We start from the raw sequence: 14,906 nt of genomic DNA on the forward strand, positions 1-14,906 counted from the left end.
CATGGCCGTTCGGGAGGCCTGCTATTAGCTGGAGATCTGACTTGGAAGGCAGTCTACATGTCCATGGCTTCTGACTGGTAGGTAGCTTATACTTAACCCATAAGATTCCCAGAATGCCACAGATTACATCTTTAAAACATGTATACAATAGATTGTTAGCTCCCAAACCAAGCCTCCTGGCTTTTTGCACACATAAAATCACACTCAAAGTAGGAGGATTTGTGACATGTTATAGGATAGAAAGAAACTCTTTCTTACCATACAGAGAGGGGCCCGCGTTCACCACAAAACCCGTCAGGGGGAAAGGGGGAACATACTACTCACCATACCGGAACCAGGCGGGCACCAACTCCTGACAGTACCCCTCTCCACCGGGGCGGGAGGGCTGTCGACCGATACGGACGCCATGACTCATGGTCTTTGGCGTTTCAGCGAGACGTTTAACTCGCGGGTTCAGTCCTTTAATGGGACTTTGTCGCGGCCGACCCAGCGCGGAGCTATGGCCTGCACGCGCTCGTAGGCTGAACTGGGGTGACCACCGGATCTCAACATCCAGCCCGTCGCCCAGTTCAGCTTTCTTGCTTGAAGATCTCACAGGAACACTGGAGAAAAAAAGCTGTCCAAAAAATCCTTTTAGAAAAAAATTCTTGCCAGGACCTAAGATCCCAGCAAGGTATCTAGGTCCTTACTCCTAACTAGACAGAAAATAACTGATTTGCTGAGGCAGAGAGAGAGAGGATATACCCTCTGGGACTGCCCCTAGGGTGTGGCCAGAGCTTTTTAATTTCCTGTCTAGTCCTGCTCCTGCGGAGGTAACATAACCCGAAGGTGGTGTATCACCGAGGACTACGTCTGTCGATGAGCGCTAGAGAAAATACTTTTATTGAAATGTTAGCGATTGCAGAGCTAAAATCTTTTGTATCTTTAGATATAACTTCCTGGAACTCTATACAAAAATTTTATATATCCCCCTAAAATTCCACTTTAGGCAGTAGCTCATATTTTTGATACTTAAGTCCTTGTTCTACTTTTGGTGAAATTTTTCCCCTCATTGTCCATCTTGTGTACTCTGGTAGAATACCGCTAGCATTCTGTTAAAGTGACCCTTTCTGTCCTCTCTCTGCAGACATAATAAGGATATTGCACTACTGAACATGGCGAATGTTTTGCACCGCGCACATTACTCGGCTGATGCTGCTATCCTTGTACACACTGCCCTTGATGTGTCTCCTGGGCTTGATGTGTCCACGGACTCCCTGGTCAGCCACTACACTCTTGGGAACATATATGCAGTAAGTGTCAGGGGTATGAATCTGTGTTTTATTCAGTTGGCATTTCATGTCACCATTAAGAGTGTAAAGACACACATTACTACAAAAAATATAATTGTGACCCTTTATTCATCTGAATGCTTGTACTTCTAAGCCAATGAGCTACGTGCCCAAATGAACAAATGCTTTTTTCCTTCTTGTGGCGTTGTAGATGTTGGGGGAATATAATCACTCGGTTCTGTGCTATGACCGTGTACTGGAATTGCGACCTTTCTTCTACGAGGCCGATAAAAGGAGGAAGGCTGTTCTGTGCCAACAAAAACTGGAGCAGAAGTTGGAGGCCCAACATAGGTGAGTGTTTGCTGCTTTCCACTGAGGTTCATCTAAACCAGGGGTCTCCAAAATTTCTATGCAATGGGCTAGTTTGGAATTTAGCGGTGCTATACTAGGGCCAGCGAGGGTAGAAAATGTCCTGGCCTCCAGTGGTAGTTAACAATGGCCTATTAATGGGGTCAATGGAAGGAATTCTGCCCCTTCCTTGGTGTCAATGGAAGGAATTCTCCACTATCCTTGGTGTCAGTGGAGAGATTTCTGCCCCATCCTTGGTGTCAATGGAAGCAATTCTGCCCTGCTATCCTTGGTGCCAAAGGAAGCAATTCTTCCCCGATATCCTTGGTGCCAATGGAAGCAATTCTGCCCTGCTATCCTTGGTGCCAATGGAAGCAATTCTGCCCGCTATCCTTGGTGTCAGTAGAAGGAATTCTGCCCCGCTATCCTTGGTGTCAGTAGAAGGAATTCTGCCCCGCTATTCTTGGTGTCAGTAGAAGGAATTCTGCCCCGCTATTCTTGGTGTCAGTAGAAGGAATTCTGCCCCGCTATCCTTGGTGTCAGTAGAAGGAATTTTGCCCCGCTATTCTTGGTGTCAGTAGAAGGAATTCTGCCCCGCTATCCTTGGTGTCAATAGAAGGAATTCTGCCCCATCCTTGGTGTCAGTGGAAAGAATTCTGCCCTTCTATCCTTGGTGTCAATAATAGGAATTCTGCCCCACTATCCTTGGTGTCAGTGAAAGGAATTCTGCCCCATCCTTGGTGTCAATAATAGGAATTCTGCCCCGCTATCCTTGGTGTCAGTGAAAGGAATTCTGCCCCGCTATCCTTGGTGTCAATAATAGGAATTCTGCCCCGCTATCCTTGGTGTCAGTGGAAGGAATTCTGCCCCGCTATCCTTGGGGTCAGTCACAGGAATTATGCCCCGCTATCCTTGGGGTCAGTCACAGGAATTATGCCACGTTGTTGTCAGTGGACAGAATACTATCTCAAGGGTCGGATAAAAGCAAGCAAAGGGCCACAGTTTGGGGACTGCTGATCTAAACCCAAGCCAAATGTGGCAAAAATATAAAAGGAATTTAAGTTTAGTCAATAATAATCCTTTAGATCCCATAAGTCACCCTGATTTTTGTCACAATGGGGTTAATTTACTAAAACTGGAGAATGCAAAATCTAGCGCAGCTGTACATGGTAGCCAATCAGCTTCTAACTTCAGTTTGTTAAATTAAGCTTTGAATAAAAACCTGGAAGCTGATTAGTTTCTATGCAGTGCTTCACCAGATTTTGCACTCTTCCGTTTTTAGTAAATCAACCTCCAGTATGCCAAGAGCAATACAGATGGGTGAGCTAGAGACATTAGTAGGTGTTCATAGCATTAAAGAGGAAGTAAACTCTCCTCTGCAACTTGTACCTATAGGTAAGCCTATGATAAGGCTTACCTATAGGTACTGTAAATATCTCCTAAACCTGCACCGTTTAGGAAATATTTACATTGCATGCAGCCAGTGACGTCACTGGCGCATGTGCTCTGAAGGAACGGCCGCTCGTGCTGTTCCTTCAGAGCCCTGTGCCGTGAACGTCGGCTCCCCCGCACATGCGCGAGTGTGACGTCATTGTGGCTCCAGCCAATCAGATGGCCGGATGCTGCAAACCCAGAAGAAGGGCAACGAACATGTCTCTCGTGAGAGAGGTGAGCAGGTGGCACTGCGGAGCTTCGTTCTCAGGTATTTCATAATGAGCTAGTATGCGATTTATACTAGCTCATTATGTGTTTGCCTTTCAGGTGTTTGTTTTTTTAAAAAAAAAAAAAAATCTGTGGTTTACAACCTTTTTAAAGGGTAACTAAACCAAAAAGGACCTAGGCAAGAGAAGGAAGTGGAAGAAGGTAGGGTGTTTTTAAAAAGACAGGTAGAGAGTGGGTCAGTTTGTCAGATATGGGGGAAGGTTAGGCGGTAGGAAAAAATACAGTCCCTGTGTGCCCTAAGGTATGTTTGTCTACTGGATTCATTAGTAGTTAGTAATTATTTGTACTGTATCCAGATTTGCCACTTTTAGGGCTAACCCAAACCTATTATTTTTCAACACTGAACTGGTCACTCCTTGCTCTGTTGTTAGGTCTCTGCAAAGGACTCTGAACGAACTGAAGGAATATCAGAAGCAGCATGACCATTATCTGAGACAGCAGGAGGTTCTGGAGAAGCATAAACTGATCCAGGAGGAGCAGATCCTAAGGAACATCATCCATGAGACGCAGATGGCCAAAGAGGCTCAGCTAGGTAATTGTAGAATGTCTGTTTTGTTTTGTAGAGCAGAACAAGATAACATAACAGTACAATGAATCATTTACTAAACCATGGTGTTTTATTCAACACTTTGATACTATACTATATATCCTTTTGTCCCTAAATTTGTTCAGCAAGTACAGCCCCAGGTACATCTTTAAAGTCCATTTGAACGAGGCCGCATGCTTTTACTTCCAGTCTAACAAGCATGCTCATGAAGAATGAACTTGGTGGCCGTAGTTCTCTTTTATAAAATGGAACTCTTTATCAAGTGAAAATATACTGAAGCAGACCTAGTGCCAGGCATATTTTTCATGTTAAAATGTATGTTCAGCCAAAGCTTTTTTTTTTTTCTTTCCCGTTTAATTTGGAGACACAAATCTCAAAGGTGTACTGATGCCCACCGGAGGATTGCACACTGGGGAAAAAATAAAATGGACCAGATCAGGGTATACCCTCTAATTACCACCATGCCTCGTTTTATGCTCGTGTCTTGGAAGGATCAGCTCAAAAGTTTTAGGACTTTTATCTACTTTTTTAGAAATGTTTTTTTTTTTTTTTTTCCCTTTTAAAATCAAAATTCTTGTACTTCTCTCGACTGCAGGAGGTCTCTTTGCCTTCTTGCCGCTACCCAGTACAATGCATAACTTTTAAGTTTTGATCTTTCTGTGACCAAACTAGTCCAGACATTGCATTGTGCACCTGCAAGTGACCCTTGGGCACGGAGCCCCTCTTGAGCCCTTTCCAGACAGGTTTTGGGCCCGAAATTAACTGTGGAGCCCTTTCCAGGTTCGGAGCGGCTCTCTTAAGTCACGCTTCACGTACTCCATTCTGGCTGGGCAGCAGGAATTTACTCGTTTTAGTCACTGGGCGCCAATTTTGAAACCCCCTTTTCTCTTGTTTTGTTCCCTGACCCTCTGCTTTTTTACATCTCTCATCTTCTGGAGTTTTCTCAGCACCTGGCTGATCTCCATTGTGCACTCTTGTATAAAGGTGTCATTGCCTAAGTCCCTACTGAAGAACATTTTTAGGGGTTCTGCCCCAACCTTTTCACTGTTCCCAAATGCAATTGGTGATTTACGTTATTGCCTCTCTGCATCATAGGGACTTTCTGGCTTCAGGAGACCTTAAAGAATGCTTGCTTAAGATGTACCCATTTTTTTGGCACATTAGCAGTTTCCTAACCTTTGCGGTGGGGCATCTGCACGAATAATTAGTGACTCTTCTATTTTGTGTATCCTCTGCACCTCAGGATGCCTACCAAAGTGTTTACTCCAGTGTTGACCTTCTTGTGCTCATGAGGTTGTGGGCTAAGTGGAATACTGCTTCTTGGAGCAACAGTCAGCAATGGCTCTGTAAGGGTTCTGGACAGTGAACATATCCTGATGACCGACACCAGCCTGGTGGGGGTAGGAGGGTTCTGAGAACTGTCAGTTCAGGGGACTTTGTCGATGGAATATCGTCTCCTAAATAACATCCTGCAGCTTCAGGTGATTTGGCTATCTCTCCGGCTTTGGACTGACCTAGTCTTGGGTCACCTGCTTCAAGTTCCATCACTCGCACAGCAGTGACTTACACCAGCCATCAGCAAGGATTAAAAAGTCTTGCTGCAGCACAAGAATACAGATCACATCCCGGGCAGAGCAACATCTTACAACCTTCTCAGACGTGTACATCCCCGACATGGACAACTGTTAGGTGATTTTCTCAGCCGGCTGCGTATGAGCCCAGGTAAGCAGTCTGCAAGCAGAGGTGTGTTGTGAATTTTGTCAAAGTTGGGATAGCAGATGTGGGCCTCCTGGTCTGCATATATTTTAAAATGATCTCCATGTTTTTAGTGAAGTTTAAATAGTTTGTTTTGGACCAAGGTGGTCCAAACAAACTATTTTAACTTCACTAAAACATGGAGATCAGCTTTAAAAACAAACTATATATAGGTCCAAGGACTGGAGAAAAAAGTGTACCAGAAACTTCTCCCATGTAGGATTAAGATGGAAAGATTCAGGGGGTTTTCATAGCCCCAAATTGAGAGCAGGGAATGCTGACCTGGTATTACTTATCACAGAAACACTGTGGGCTCTGCTAGACTATCAGAATATTCTGTCCCAAAGGCCAACTTGACATCCTGCTTCTCTCTGGCTTAAATGACTTGGCTGTTGAAGCTTCAGTTCTGAGGGACAGAGTTATGTTTGGGAGTGTTATCACAATGCTGGGCTGGGCGCGATGTTGCACTGCCGGAAACCTAGCGATCGGCTGTGCTATGTGCCTGATGGGGGCTCCTGCCTGGGCCTGTCCTTAAGGCCTAGGGATCCCTCCTGGTGCCGTGCGGGGCCACCATTTTGTTGTAGCCTGTGTGATCAATGCACGGTGGCCATGTTTGTGTAGTCCGGTGGCCATTTTGCAGTGGATTGCCATTGAAAATAGCGGCAGCCATGTCTGTGGAGCCCTGTAGGCAGCGATTATTGGTGGTGGGAATCCATCCTCATCCCCTTTTGCGGAGGCCTGGATCTTTTCACTTCCTGATCGCGGCATGTGGAGTGCGGATTATCCTGGTGGCTGTAGGAGCCTGTTTCTGCTGGGTGGTGAGTCTGGTGGGGTCCTCTCCCTCTCTGCTGAGGATCGCTTGGTGATTTGTGCCTGGCAACTGGGTGGTGCTGAAGTGTTTTTACTCTTTTTGTGGGGTCCCCCTGGTGACTCATGTAGTCTTTGAAGCCCATCTCCCCACCTGATCCCCTCTGAGGCTGCGGGACCCTCTGAGTCCCAACCATTCATGCACTGATGGCGGTCCTGGAGTCCTTTGTGTCCCGGGCAGAGATGGTTTTTGGGTGACGAGCTGGCAAAAAGCGCCCCCACGGCTTCCACTGCCTCATCTGTCTCATCAGATCCTGAATCTGATTCAACCGCCGTGGACATGGGTCTGTGACCACTCGCCCGGAATACTCAGATAGTGAGCAGTGTTCCCTTTAAGGTGCGCGCGTGCGCGGACGCGCAGTGGAAATTACGTCCCGCGCAAGCACCTAGTTAGACGGCGCAGCCGCAGACGGAGCGGCCAGGGAGCAGAGCGTGCACCCCGAGAGCACGCCCATCGTGTGACAATAGCGAATGAAAATTCGCTATTGTCATACGGATCCTCCTCCTGGCCAATCAGGGAGCGGGTCCTCCCGCTTTCTGATTGGCCGAAAGGCCAACTTCATGCCATTGGCCGAGGAGGAGGCGCCGGGACTCGGGAGGATGGAGACGCGGGAAGCTGGAAGCCGGGGACTGAAGACAGAGTGCCGTGACCGTCCGTGAGGTAAGTGCACGGGGTCGCGGGGGGGCATTGCTGTGGCACTCTGCAATGTATTGGGGGCATTGCTGTGGCACTCTGCATTTTATTGGGGGCATTGCTGTGGCACTCTGCATTTTATTGGGGGCAATGCTGTGGCACTCTGCAGTTTATTGGGGGCATTGCTGTGGCACTCTGCAGTTTATTGGGGGCATTGCTGTGGCACTCTGCAGTTTATTGGGGGCATTGCTGTGGCACTCTGCAGTTTATTGGGGGCATTGCTGTGGCACTCTGCAGTTTATTGGGGGCAATGCTGTGGCACTCTGCAGTTTATTGGGGGCATTGCTGTGGCACTCTGCAGTTTATTGGGGGCATTGCTGTGGCACTCTGCATTTTATTGGGGGCATTGCTGTGGCACTCTGCATTTTATTGGGGGCATTGCTGTGGCACTCTGCAATTTATTGGGGGCATTGCTGTGGCACTCTGCAGTTTATTGGGGGCATTGCTGTGGCACTCTGCATTTTATTGGGGGCATTGCTGTGGCACTCTGCATTTTATTGGGGGCAATGCTGTGGCACTCTGCAATTTATTGGGGGCATTGCTGTGGCACTCTGCAGTTTATTGGGGGCATTGCTGTGGCACTCTGCAATTTATTGGGGGCATTGCTGTGGCACTCTGCAGTTTATTGGGGGCATTGCTGTGGCACTCTGCAATTTATTGGGGGCATTGCTGTGGCACTCTGCAATTTATTGGGGGCATTGCTGTGGCACTCTGCATTTTATTGGGGGCAATGCTGTGGCACTCTGCAGTTTATTGGGGGCATTGCTGTGGCACTCTGCAGTTTATTGGGGGCATTGCTGTGGCACTCTGCAGTTTATTGGGGGCATTGCTGTGACACTCTGCAATTTATTGGGGGCATTGCTGTGGCACTCTGCAGTTTATTGGGGGCATTGCTGTGGCACTCTGCAGTTTATTGGGGGCATTGCTGTGGCACTCTGCAGTTGATTGGGACAAGCTGGTCACTCTGCATTGACGTCCCCCCCCCCCCCCCCCCCCATTGCTCAATCTAAAGGTTTGCGCTCAGAAATTTTTTTATTTGCTCAGCACAGTAAAAAATTAGAGGGAACATTGATAGTGAGTATGATTCCTCCACCTCTGCAACCACGTGCGAAAAGGAGCTGGTGGAAGCACTGATTGTATCTGTGCGTGAGACTTTAAAAATGGAGGAGGCAGCTTCAGCTGCGACAGAGGCGCAGGTTCCCTTTGGCACTCACAAGCCATCCAGAGTGGCAAAGGTGTTTCCTTTCCCCGCCTATTTGGACAGAATTGTCGCTAAAGAGTGGGGACGACCAAAAGCGTTCCCTTGGGGTCCTGAATTGATTTTCTAGGCGATACCCCTATGAGGAGTAACTTAAGTGGACTGTTCCACTGGTGGTGGACCCTCCGGTTTCCAGATTGAACAAGGCAACCATGTTGTCGCAAACTCTGGGTGGGCTGAACTTTTATGCTGTGACCTGGAGGGAGAAGAGCTCCCCCCTGCCTTTGCTGAGCTAGCGGACCAGCTGGTCCAGGGGCTGCAGTTTATTTGTGATGCCTCTTTGGATGTGGCTCGGCTCTCTGTTTCGGCAGTGGTCCTTCGACGTGTCTTTTGGCTCAAATGCTGGTCTGCGGCCAGACTTCAAAAAAGGCCTTGACTGATCTTACCTTTCAAGGAGATCCCCTGTTTGGAATTACCCTGGATGACATCTAAAGGTCTCACAAGGGGAAAGAGTACCTTTCTTCCACAGGCTAATAAGGGCAAGGACGCACGGCGTAGACGTGATGCGTCTGATGCAGGTTTGCAAGGCGGCCACCTGGTCGCCGGTGCACACTTTTACAAAGTGTTATAGGTGGATGTGTTGCTATCTGCGGATGCTTCCTTTGGCCACAAGGTTTTGCAGGCTGCTGTTTAGAGGACCTGATCCTCTGAGGGTGTGTTGTCTTTTCATGTGGTCTCCAGTTGTTTTGTTTTGAGCCCCTGTCACCTGGTTGGCTAGTGTTTAGCCTTGGGAATTTTTTCCCAGTTTCCCACCCCTCATGTTTAACACTGCTTTGGGACATCCCAATGGTCAAGAATGACAGGAGCTGTGTCCGTGAATGAACGATAGAGAAAACGGGATTTTTGACTTACCCTACAATCCATTTCTCTGATGTTCATTGACGGACACAGCACCCACCCCTCTGTGGAGTTATAATTCTTCTGACACTGCTTGTAACCAAACTGAGTGACTATAGCAGGAAGAGGCAGTATACCCCCTGGGACTGCCCATGGGTGTAGCCAGAAGTGTTTTTTTTTTCTGTCTAGTGTCCTACTCCTGTAGGGGGCAGCATAGCCCAATGGTCAAGAATGACAGGAGCTGTGTCCGTCAATGAACATCAGAGAAATGGATTTTATGGTAAGTCAAAAACCCCATTTGGTTTGCCAGGGTCCAATTCTCCTGTAGATGGCAGTATGCCTTGAAGGTTTAAGACCTCCTGTGGTTCCTTAACCACTTGCCGACTGCCCAACGACGATTTACGTCGCAAGTCAGCCCCTCACAGGCAAAGTGACGTAGTACTACGTCGCTAGCATGTGAGGCTCTAGGGAGCGAGCGCGCGCCGCTGGCTCATGGAACCCCCTCCCCGCGCGTGTGAGCGGCGGACCCGATGTTCGCTGGTCACTCGCGATCGTCGGTTACATCGGGAGACAGGCAGGCGGCTAATGTAAACAAAGACACCTGTCATTCTCCCCTGTGTAACAGCAGAGATCATACGGTCCTGCTATGTAGGACCGTAGATCTCTGCTGTTACATGAAAAGCCACATCCAGTCACAGTTAGAAGCACGCCCCTAGGGACACACTTAACCCCTCCTTCTCCAATAAAGTTAACCCCTTCCCTGCCAGTGTCATTTTTACAGTAACAGTGAATATGTATAGCACTGATTACTGTAGTAATGTCACTGGTACCCCCAAAAATGTCAGTCAAGGGTCCGATCTGTCTGTCGCAATGTCGAAGTCCCACAAAAAAATTTGCAGATCGTTGCCATTACTCGTTAAAAAAAAAAAAAACAATAAAAATGACAGTCTTTCCCTTAGTAAACGCAATAACTTTTGCGCAAACCAATCCAAATACGCTTTTTTTTTTACCAAACAAATTGGCCTAAAATGTTAAATTTTGATTTTTTTACATTTTTTTGGGGGGGAATTTCATATAAAAAAATGTGAAAAATATTGTTATTTTTGCAAAATTGTTGCTCTTTTTTTTGTTTATAGCGCATGATCAAAAAATCTCACAGGTGATCAAATACCACCAAAAGAAAGCTCTATTTGTGGGGAAAAAATGGACATCAATTTAATTTAGGTACAGCGTCGCACGACCGCGCAATTGTCCGATAAAGTCACGCAGTGCCGAATCGCAAAATAGGCCCTGGTCAGGAAGGGGGTAAAATCTTCCAGGGCTTAAGTGGTTAATGGACTGCAAAATAAAGATTTTATAGTGGATAGAAGAACATTATTATGAGAGGTTGCTTGGTAGACCTAAGAAAAACATGCCTGGGGTACCCCTTTTTAAGCTGTTTGAACAAGGCCACGTGTTTCCTTCTGCAGTCTACAATAATGCCCAGGATGTATAAGGGTAGCGATGGTGGTTCTTTTTATGAAGCTTAACTCTTATCCAGTGGAAATAGACTTAGTGACAGTGATGTATTGTCAGAAATTTGTTTCATGTTGGTGTATGTCTATCCAAATCTATTTATTTTTTTTAACAGTGGATAGAGTCCAGGGTAAAATGATTGTACACCCCTATTTTATTTTTTATTTATTTTTTTTAAATACCACATTATGCTTGCCTGCTCTATGTAATGGTTTTGCACACAGCACTCCTGATCCACCTCGTTTTGAGTTCCCTGCCACCGCTCCTGGCTCTTCCCTATTACTCACACTCCCCGCCCTCCCTCCTCACACCGTGTGCCCACTAGAACAAGCCGCTTGCTGTGGGGGCTCGCTCCCAAGCTCTGTGTGTCTGTAGACACACAGTGCGTGGCATGGCTCTATGCCCCTCTCCCTCCTCACTGGCTGTAATTGACAGAAGTGGGAAGCAATGGATCCCACTGCTCTCACTGAGCCTCTAAGGGAGAGAGCTGCTGTTTTTGTACCAATTGCTGGATTGAGATTGGGCTCAGGTAAGTATAAAGAGGGGGGGGGGGGTTGCTGCACTCAGTTTTTTTACCTGACTGCAGAGAATGAATTAAGGTAAGAAAAAAAAAAAAACCCTCATCCTTTAGAACCACTTTCATTTGCAATAATGTTTATTACATTTTGCAATAACAGGGTAACAATCGTAAACAAATCAAGCATGTCAAATTCAAACGAACATAAAATGTGTTATAAAGAACACAAGCTACAATAAACAGTGGAACAGCATAGGTACATGAGGCAAGCATGGCATAAAAAGGGGGAAATCTAGCACGTGTGCCAAGTGATTTACTCAAAAGTCAATATCTGTCCCCAAAACTGATAGCAACCAGAGAGTCCAGGGTGCCCAGCATCCCCATTGAGGACGTCGCCCACCCCCCACCTGGCCTCAAACATTACAGGGCCATGAGGCAAGAGGGCTAACGACCAGTGTTAATTTCGTCGACTAAAACCGACTAAAACGTTTTAGTCGACTAACACAATTCAGATGACTAAAATATGACTAAAACTAAAATGGCATTTTAGTCTTAAGACTAAAATACGACTAAAACTAAAATGGCATTTTAGTCAAAAGACTATAACTAAAACTAAATCGAAATTTGCTGCCAAAAATTAACACTGGTGCATGCTCAAAGCATAAATAATAACATATTAGATTTTTCACTCCAGGACCAGCAGTAGTATATAATGAGTTTGGAAATTGTAGAGAAATGCTTAAATAATGCATTACAAATTACAATTGAACTACACCCATTTGATTATAGATGACTAAAATGAGTTTTAGTCGACTAAAATGTAGGGCGTTTTAGTCAACTAAAATATACTGGAGTTTTAGTCGACTAAATACGACTAAAACTAAAACACTTGCAGAAGACTAAAAATAGGACTAAAACTAAAATGCTATTTTAGTCCTAAGACTAAGACTAAAACTAAATTGAAATTTGCTGCCAAAATTAACACTGCTAACGACGCCACAAAGGCCACTAGGAACTATAGCCTCATCGTAGCGGAGTCACGTAAAGTGACCAAAAGTACAAGAGGAGGAGAGACAAAGAGAAAGTAAGGGGGGAACGACAAAGGAAAGAAGCAGGAGAAGGAACAACGGTCCAAGAGTGGGCACCGATAAGACAAGTTGACTAAGCCACATAGGCTGGAGGGCCCATTTGGCAATAATTACAAAGAGGCAGATAGGTAGTGGATGCAGGGGTTCCCAAACTTTATCAGATTGGTGGCGCCCATCCAGAAGCGTGCCAGAGAGGCGTTCATTTAGCATGATTCAGGTCAATTTATGCTTGACAAGGTCAAACGGGACAGTAGGGGACCACCAAGAGCGGAAAGCATCGGCCCTGGAGAATGTCCAAGCAAAGCCTGTTCGGGTGACTTGGTCAGGTTAACCTCTTTAGAACCACTTTAAACCCTGTCAGGTTTGTACTGCTATCTGATGCTTTGTTAGAGAGCTTCCCCTCACTTTCCTGTCCAGTTGACAACCGTCTCCTAGATGAGATAATAAATTGGAGAATTTAGGTATTTTTTTTTTTTTTTAAAGTAAGCATAGATTAGATAGAAGGGTTGCTTGGGCGAAGTCCCCATTCTGATTCATGAATGATCAGATCATGTACTGTAAATATTCAGACAAATATTTTTGACAATTTTATACAAATCCTTGTGCTCTCATCTAGTGGTGATCACTGCTGTGGAGAAGAGTGTTTAGGGTCATTCAGTAGAAGGAAACTGACTGCTATCACAAGTATAGCCTGGAAACCTATCAAACAGGTAGAGAAAATACTGATTGGGGGGGGGGGGGGGAGGGCTCTTTACCAAGATACTGAACCTCAGAATTTTTTTATGAGCTTTGTTTTCAGTTTTTATTTTGCATACGCCTCAAACTGCTGTATTTTTCCTTTCGTTATCACAGGGAACCATCAGATTTGTCAGATAACCAGCCAGAAGCACAGTCTGCATTGCCCCTGGGATTTGCCTGTGCGCTATCACAGGGGGGACATCTTTGAAAATGTGGAACATGTATTGGTAAGAATGAGATTTAAAGTGATATTAAAGCCTTGTTGTTTTTTTGTTTCCGGACCGTCCCACGTACATGTTCTGCAGTAAGGGGGCCATTCAGCGCAAAATCATGTACCTGTACGTCCTCTTTATTTCCAGGTCTGCGGAGCCCATGTGTGCCGCCGGCGACCCACTGTGTCCAATCAGCGGGTCCAGAGGACCTGATGTTTGCCGGCAATCGTTCCTGAGAGAGGCAGAACAGCGGTCTGCCTATGTAAACGAGGCAGATCGTCATTCTCTGAGAGGGGAAGATGGAGATCCTGTGTTTCTGCTAAGCAGGAACAACGTTCTCTGTTATCCCCCAGTCAAATCACCTCCACACAGTTAGCCAATGGCTCCCGCTGCTGTCTTTGAGCCTCTGAGGAGGGAGAGAGCTGCTGTTCTTGTGCACTGCGCTTGATTGAGATTTGGGCTTGGGTAAGTATAAGGGAAGCTGCACTTCAAGATAATTTACCTTCAGCCTTTAGAACCGCTCCTCCATTGGAGTTTCATCACTTGGACTTGTATAGCAGTGAATAAATTGAGAGAAAGCTTACTTTGGGCCTACCCAGCTCCTTCCTAATGGTACATAAAGGGAAAATGGCAGTTACTCATTTTCATGGTCCAGCGTGTGGATCCCATCCCTGTATTTTCAAAGCCAGCAGCACACTCAGAAGCTTGTACATGAAAAATCCTATAAAACCCAGCACTATGGCTTAAACAAAGCAAAGTGTTTTATGCGGCACTGTGCAGTAAGGCGTACACAGATCTGGGGAGTCAAAACAGAACTGATCAGTAAAGCGGAGTACACACAAAGCAGACAATTGCCAGTTGGAAAAGAAAAGACAGACGTTTTGCCCGTGTGTATGTCGGTCTGTCCGACAGCAGCTGACCGACAGTGTTCTGGTGGTGGTGGGGGGGGTGTCTTCCTTCCTGTCAGAACACAACAGCTCAGTGGGGGAGATCCTGTACTTCGCATAGTGAGTACAGCGGCTCTGACTTTTTTTTTTCTTATATTCAACCCACTGGGTGTGTGTGTGTGTGTGTACCAGGCTTTAGTGTGTGGCCGGACAAAGACGGCTTTACTCAGTAGCCTATCTAAAGGGCTAACTTTTAAGAATAGGGTATGGATTTTGGACAGAAAGTGAATAAGGCAATCTGATTTTAAATTGGAGCAACCTTAGCTAAACAAAGGTGGAAGCCAGCGACATTACCTATCAGTAACAGACAGTTTTATATTTTTAACCTGGCAGTGCCACTCCTCTAGTTATGTAACTGCATCTCATACAAGCCTCAAATTGAATGCATAACAGTAATGACACCTTGAGTTTTGACTCTGGGTAACCCTGGCCTTATGCAGGACATTAACTGCTTTCCTACTGCCCACAGTATATATACGTTGCGGTAGAGAAGCGGTTGTACTGGGATCATGGTTGAGGCTACATTGTACTGGGCTATCGGCTTGGGGGGGGGGGGGGGGGGGGGCAACGACACTGCCTGCTATAGTGGC

General features: G+C 46.3%; 1 protein-coding gene across 1 annotated transcript in view; it reads left to right on the forward strand.

The window, feature by feature from the left end:
- TTC17 (tetratricopeptide repeat domain 17) overlaps positions 1-14,906 on the forward strand; it is a 156,340-nt gene that overhangs the window by 29,833 nt on the left and 111,601 nt on the right. The window contains exons 7-10 of the mRNA XM_082270715.1: positions 1,127-1,292; positions 1,483-1,622; positions 3,713-3,873; positions 13,272-13,384. Coding sequence (XP_082126841.1) covers positions 1,127-1,292; positions 1,483-1,622; positions 3,713-3,873; positions 13,272-13,384 — 580 coding nt within the window. The remainder of the gene's footprint in view (positions 1-1,126; positions 1,293-1,482; positions 1,623-3,712; positions 3,874-13,271; positions 13,385-14,906) is intronic.

This window comes from Pelophylax lessonae (genome assembly GCF_965119305.1).
Source record: "Pelophylax lessonae genome assembly, chromosome: 10".
NCBI lineage: Eukaryota > Metazoa > Chordata > Amphibia > Anura > Ranidae > Pelophylax > Pelophylax lessonae.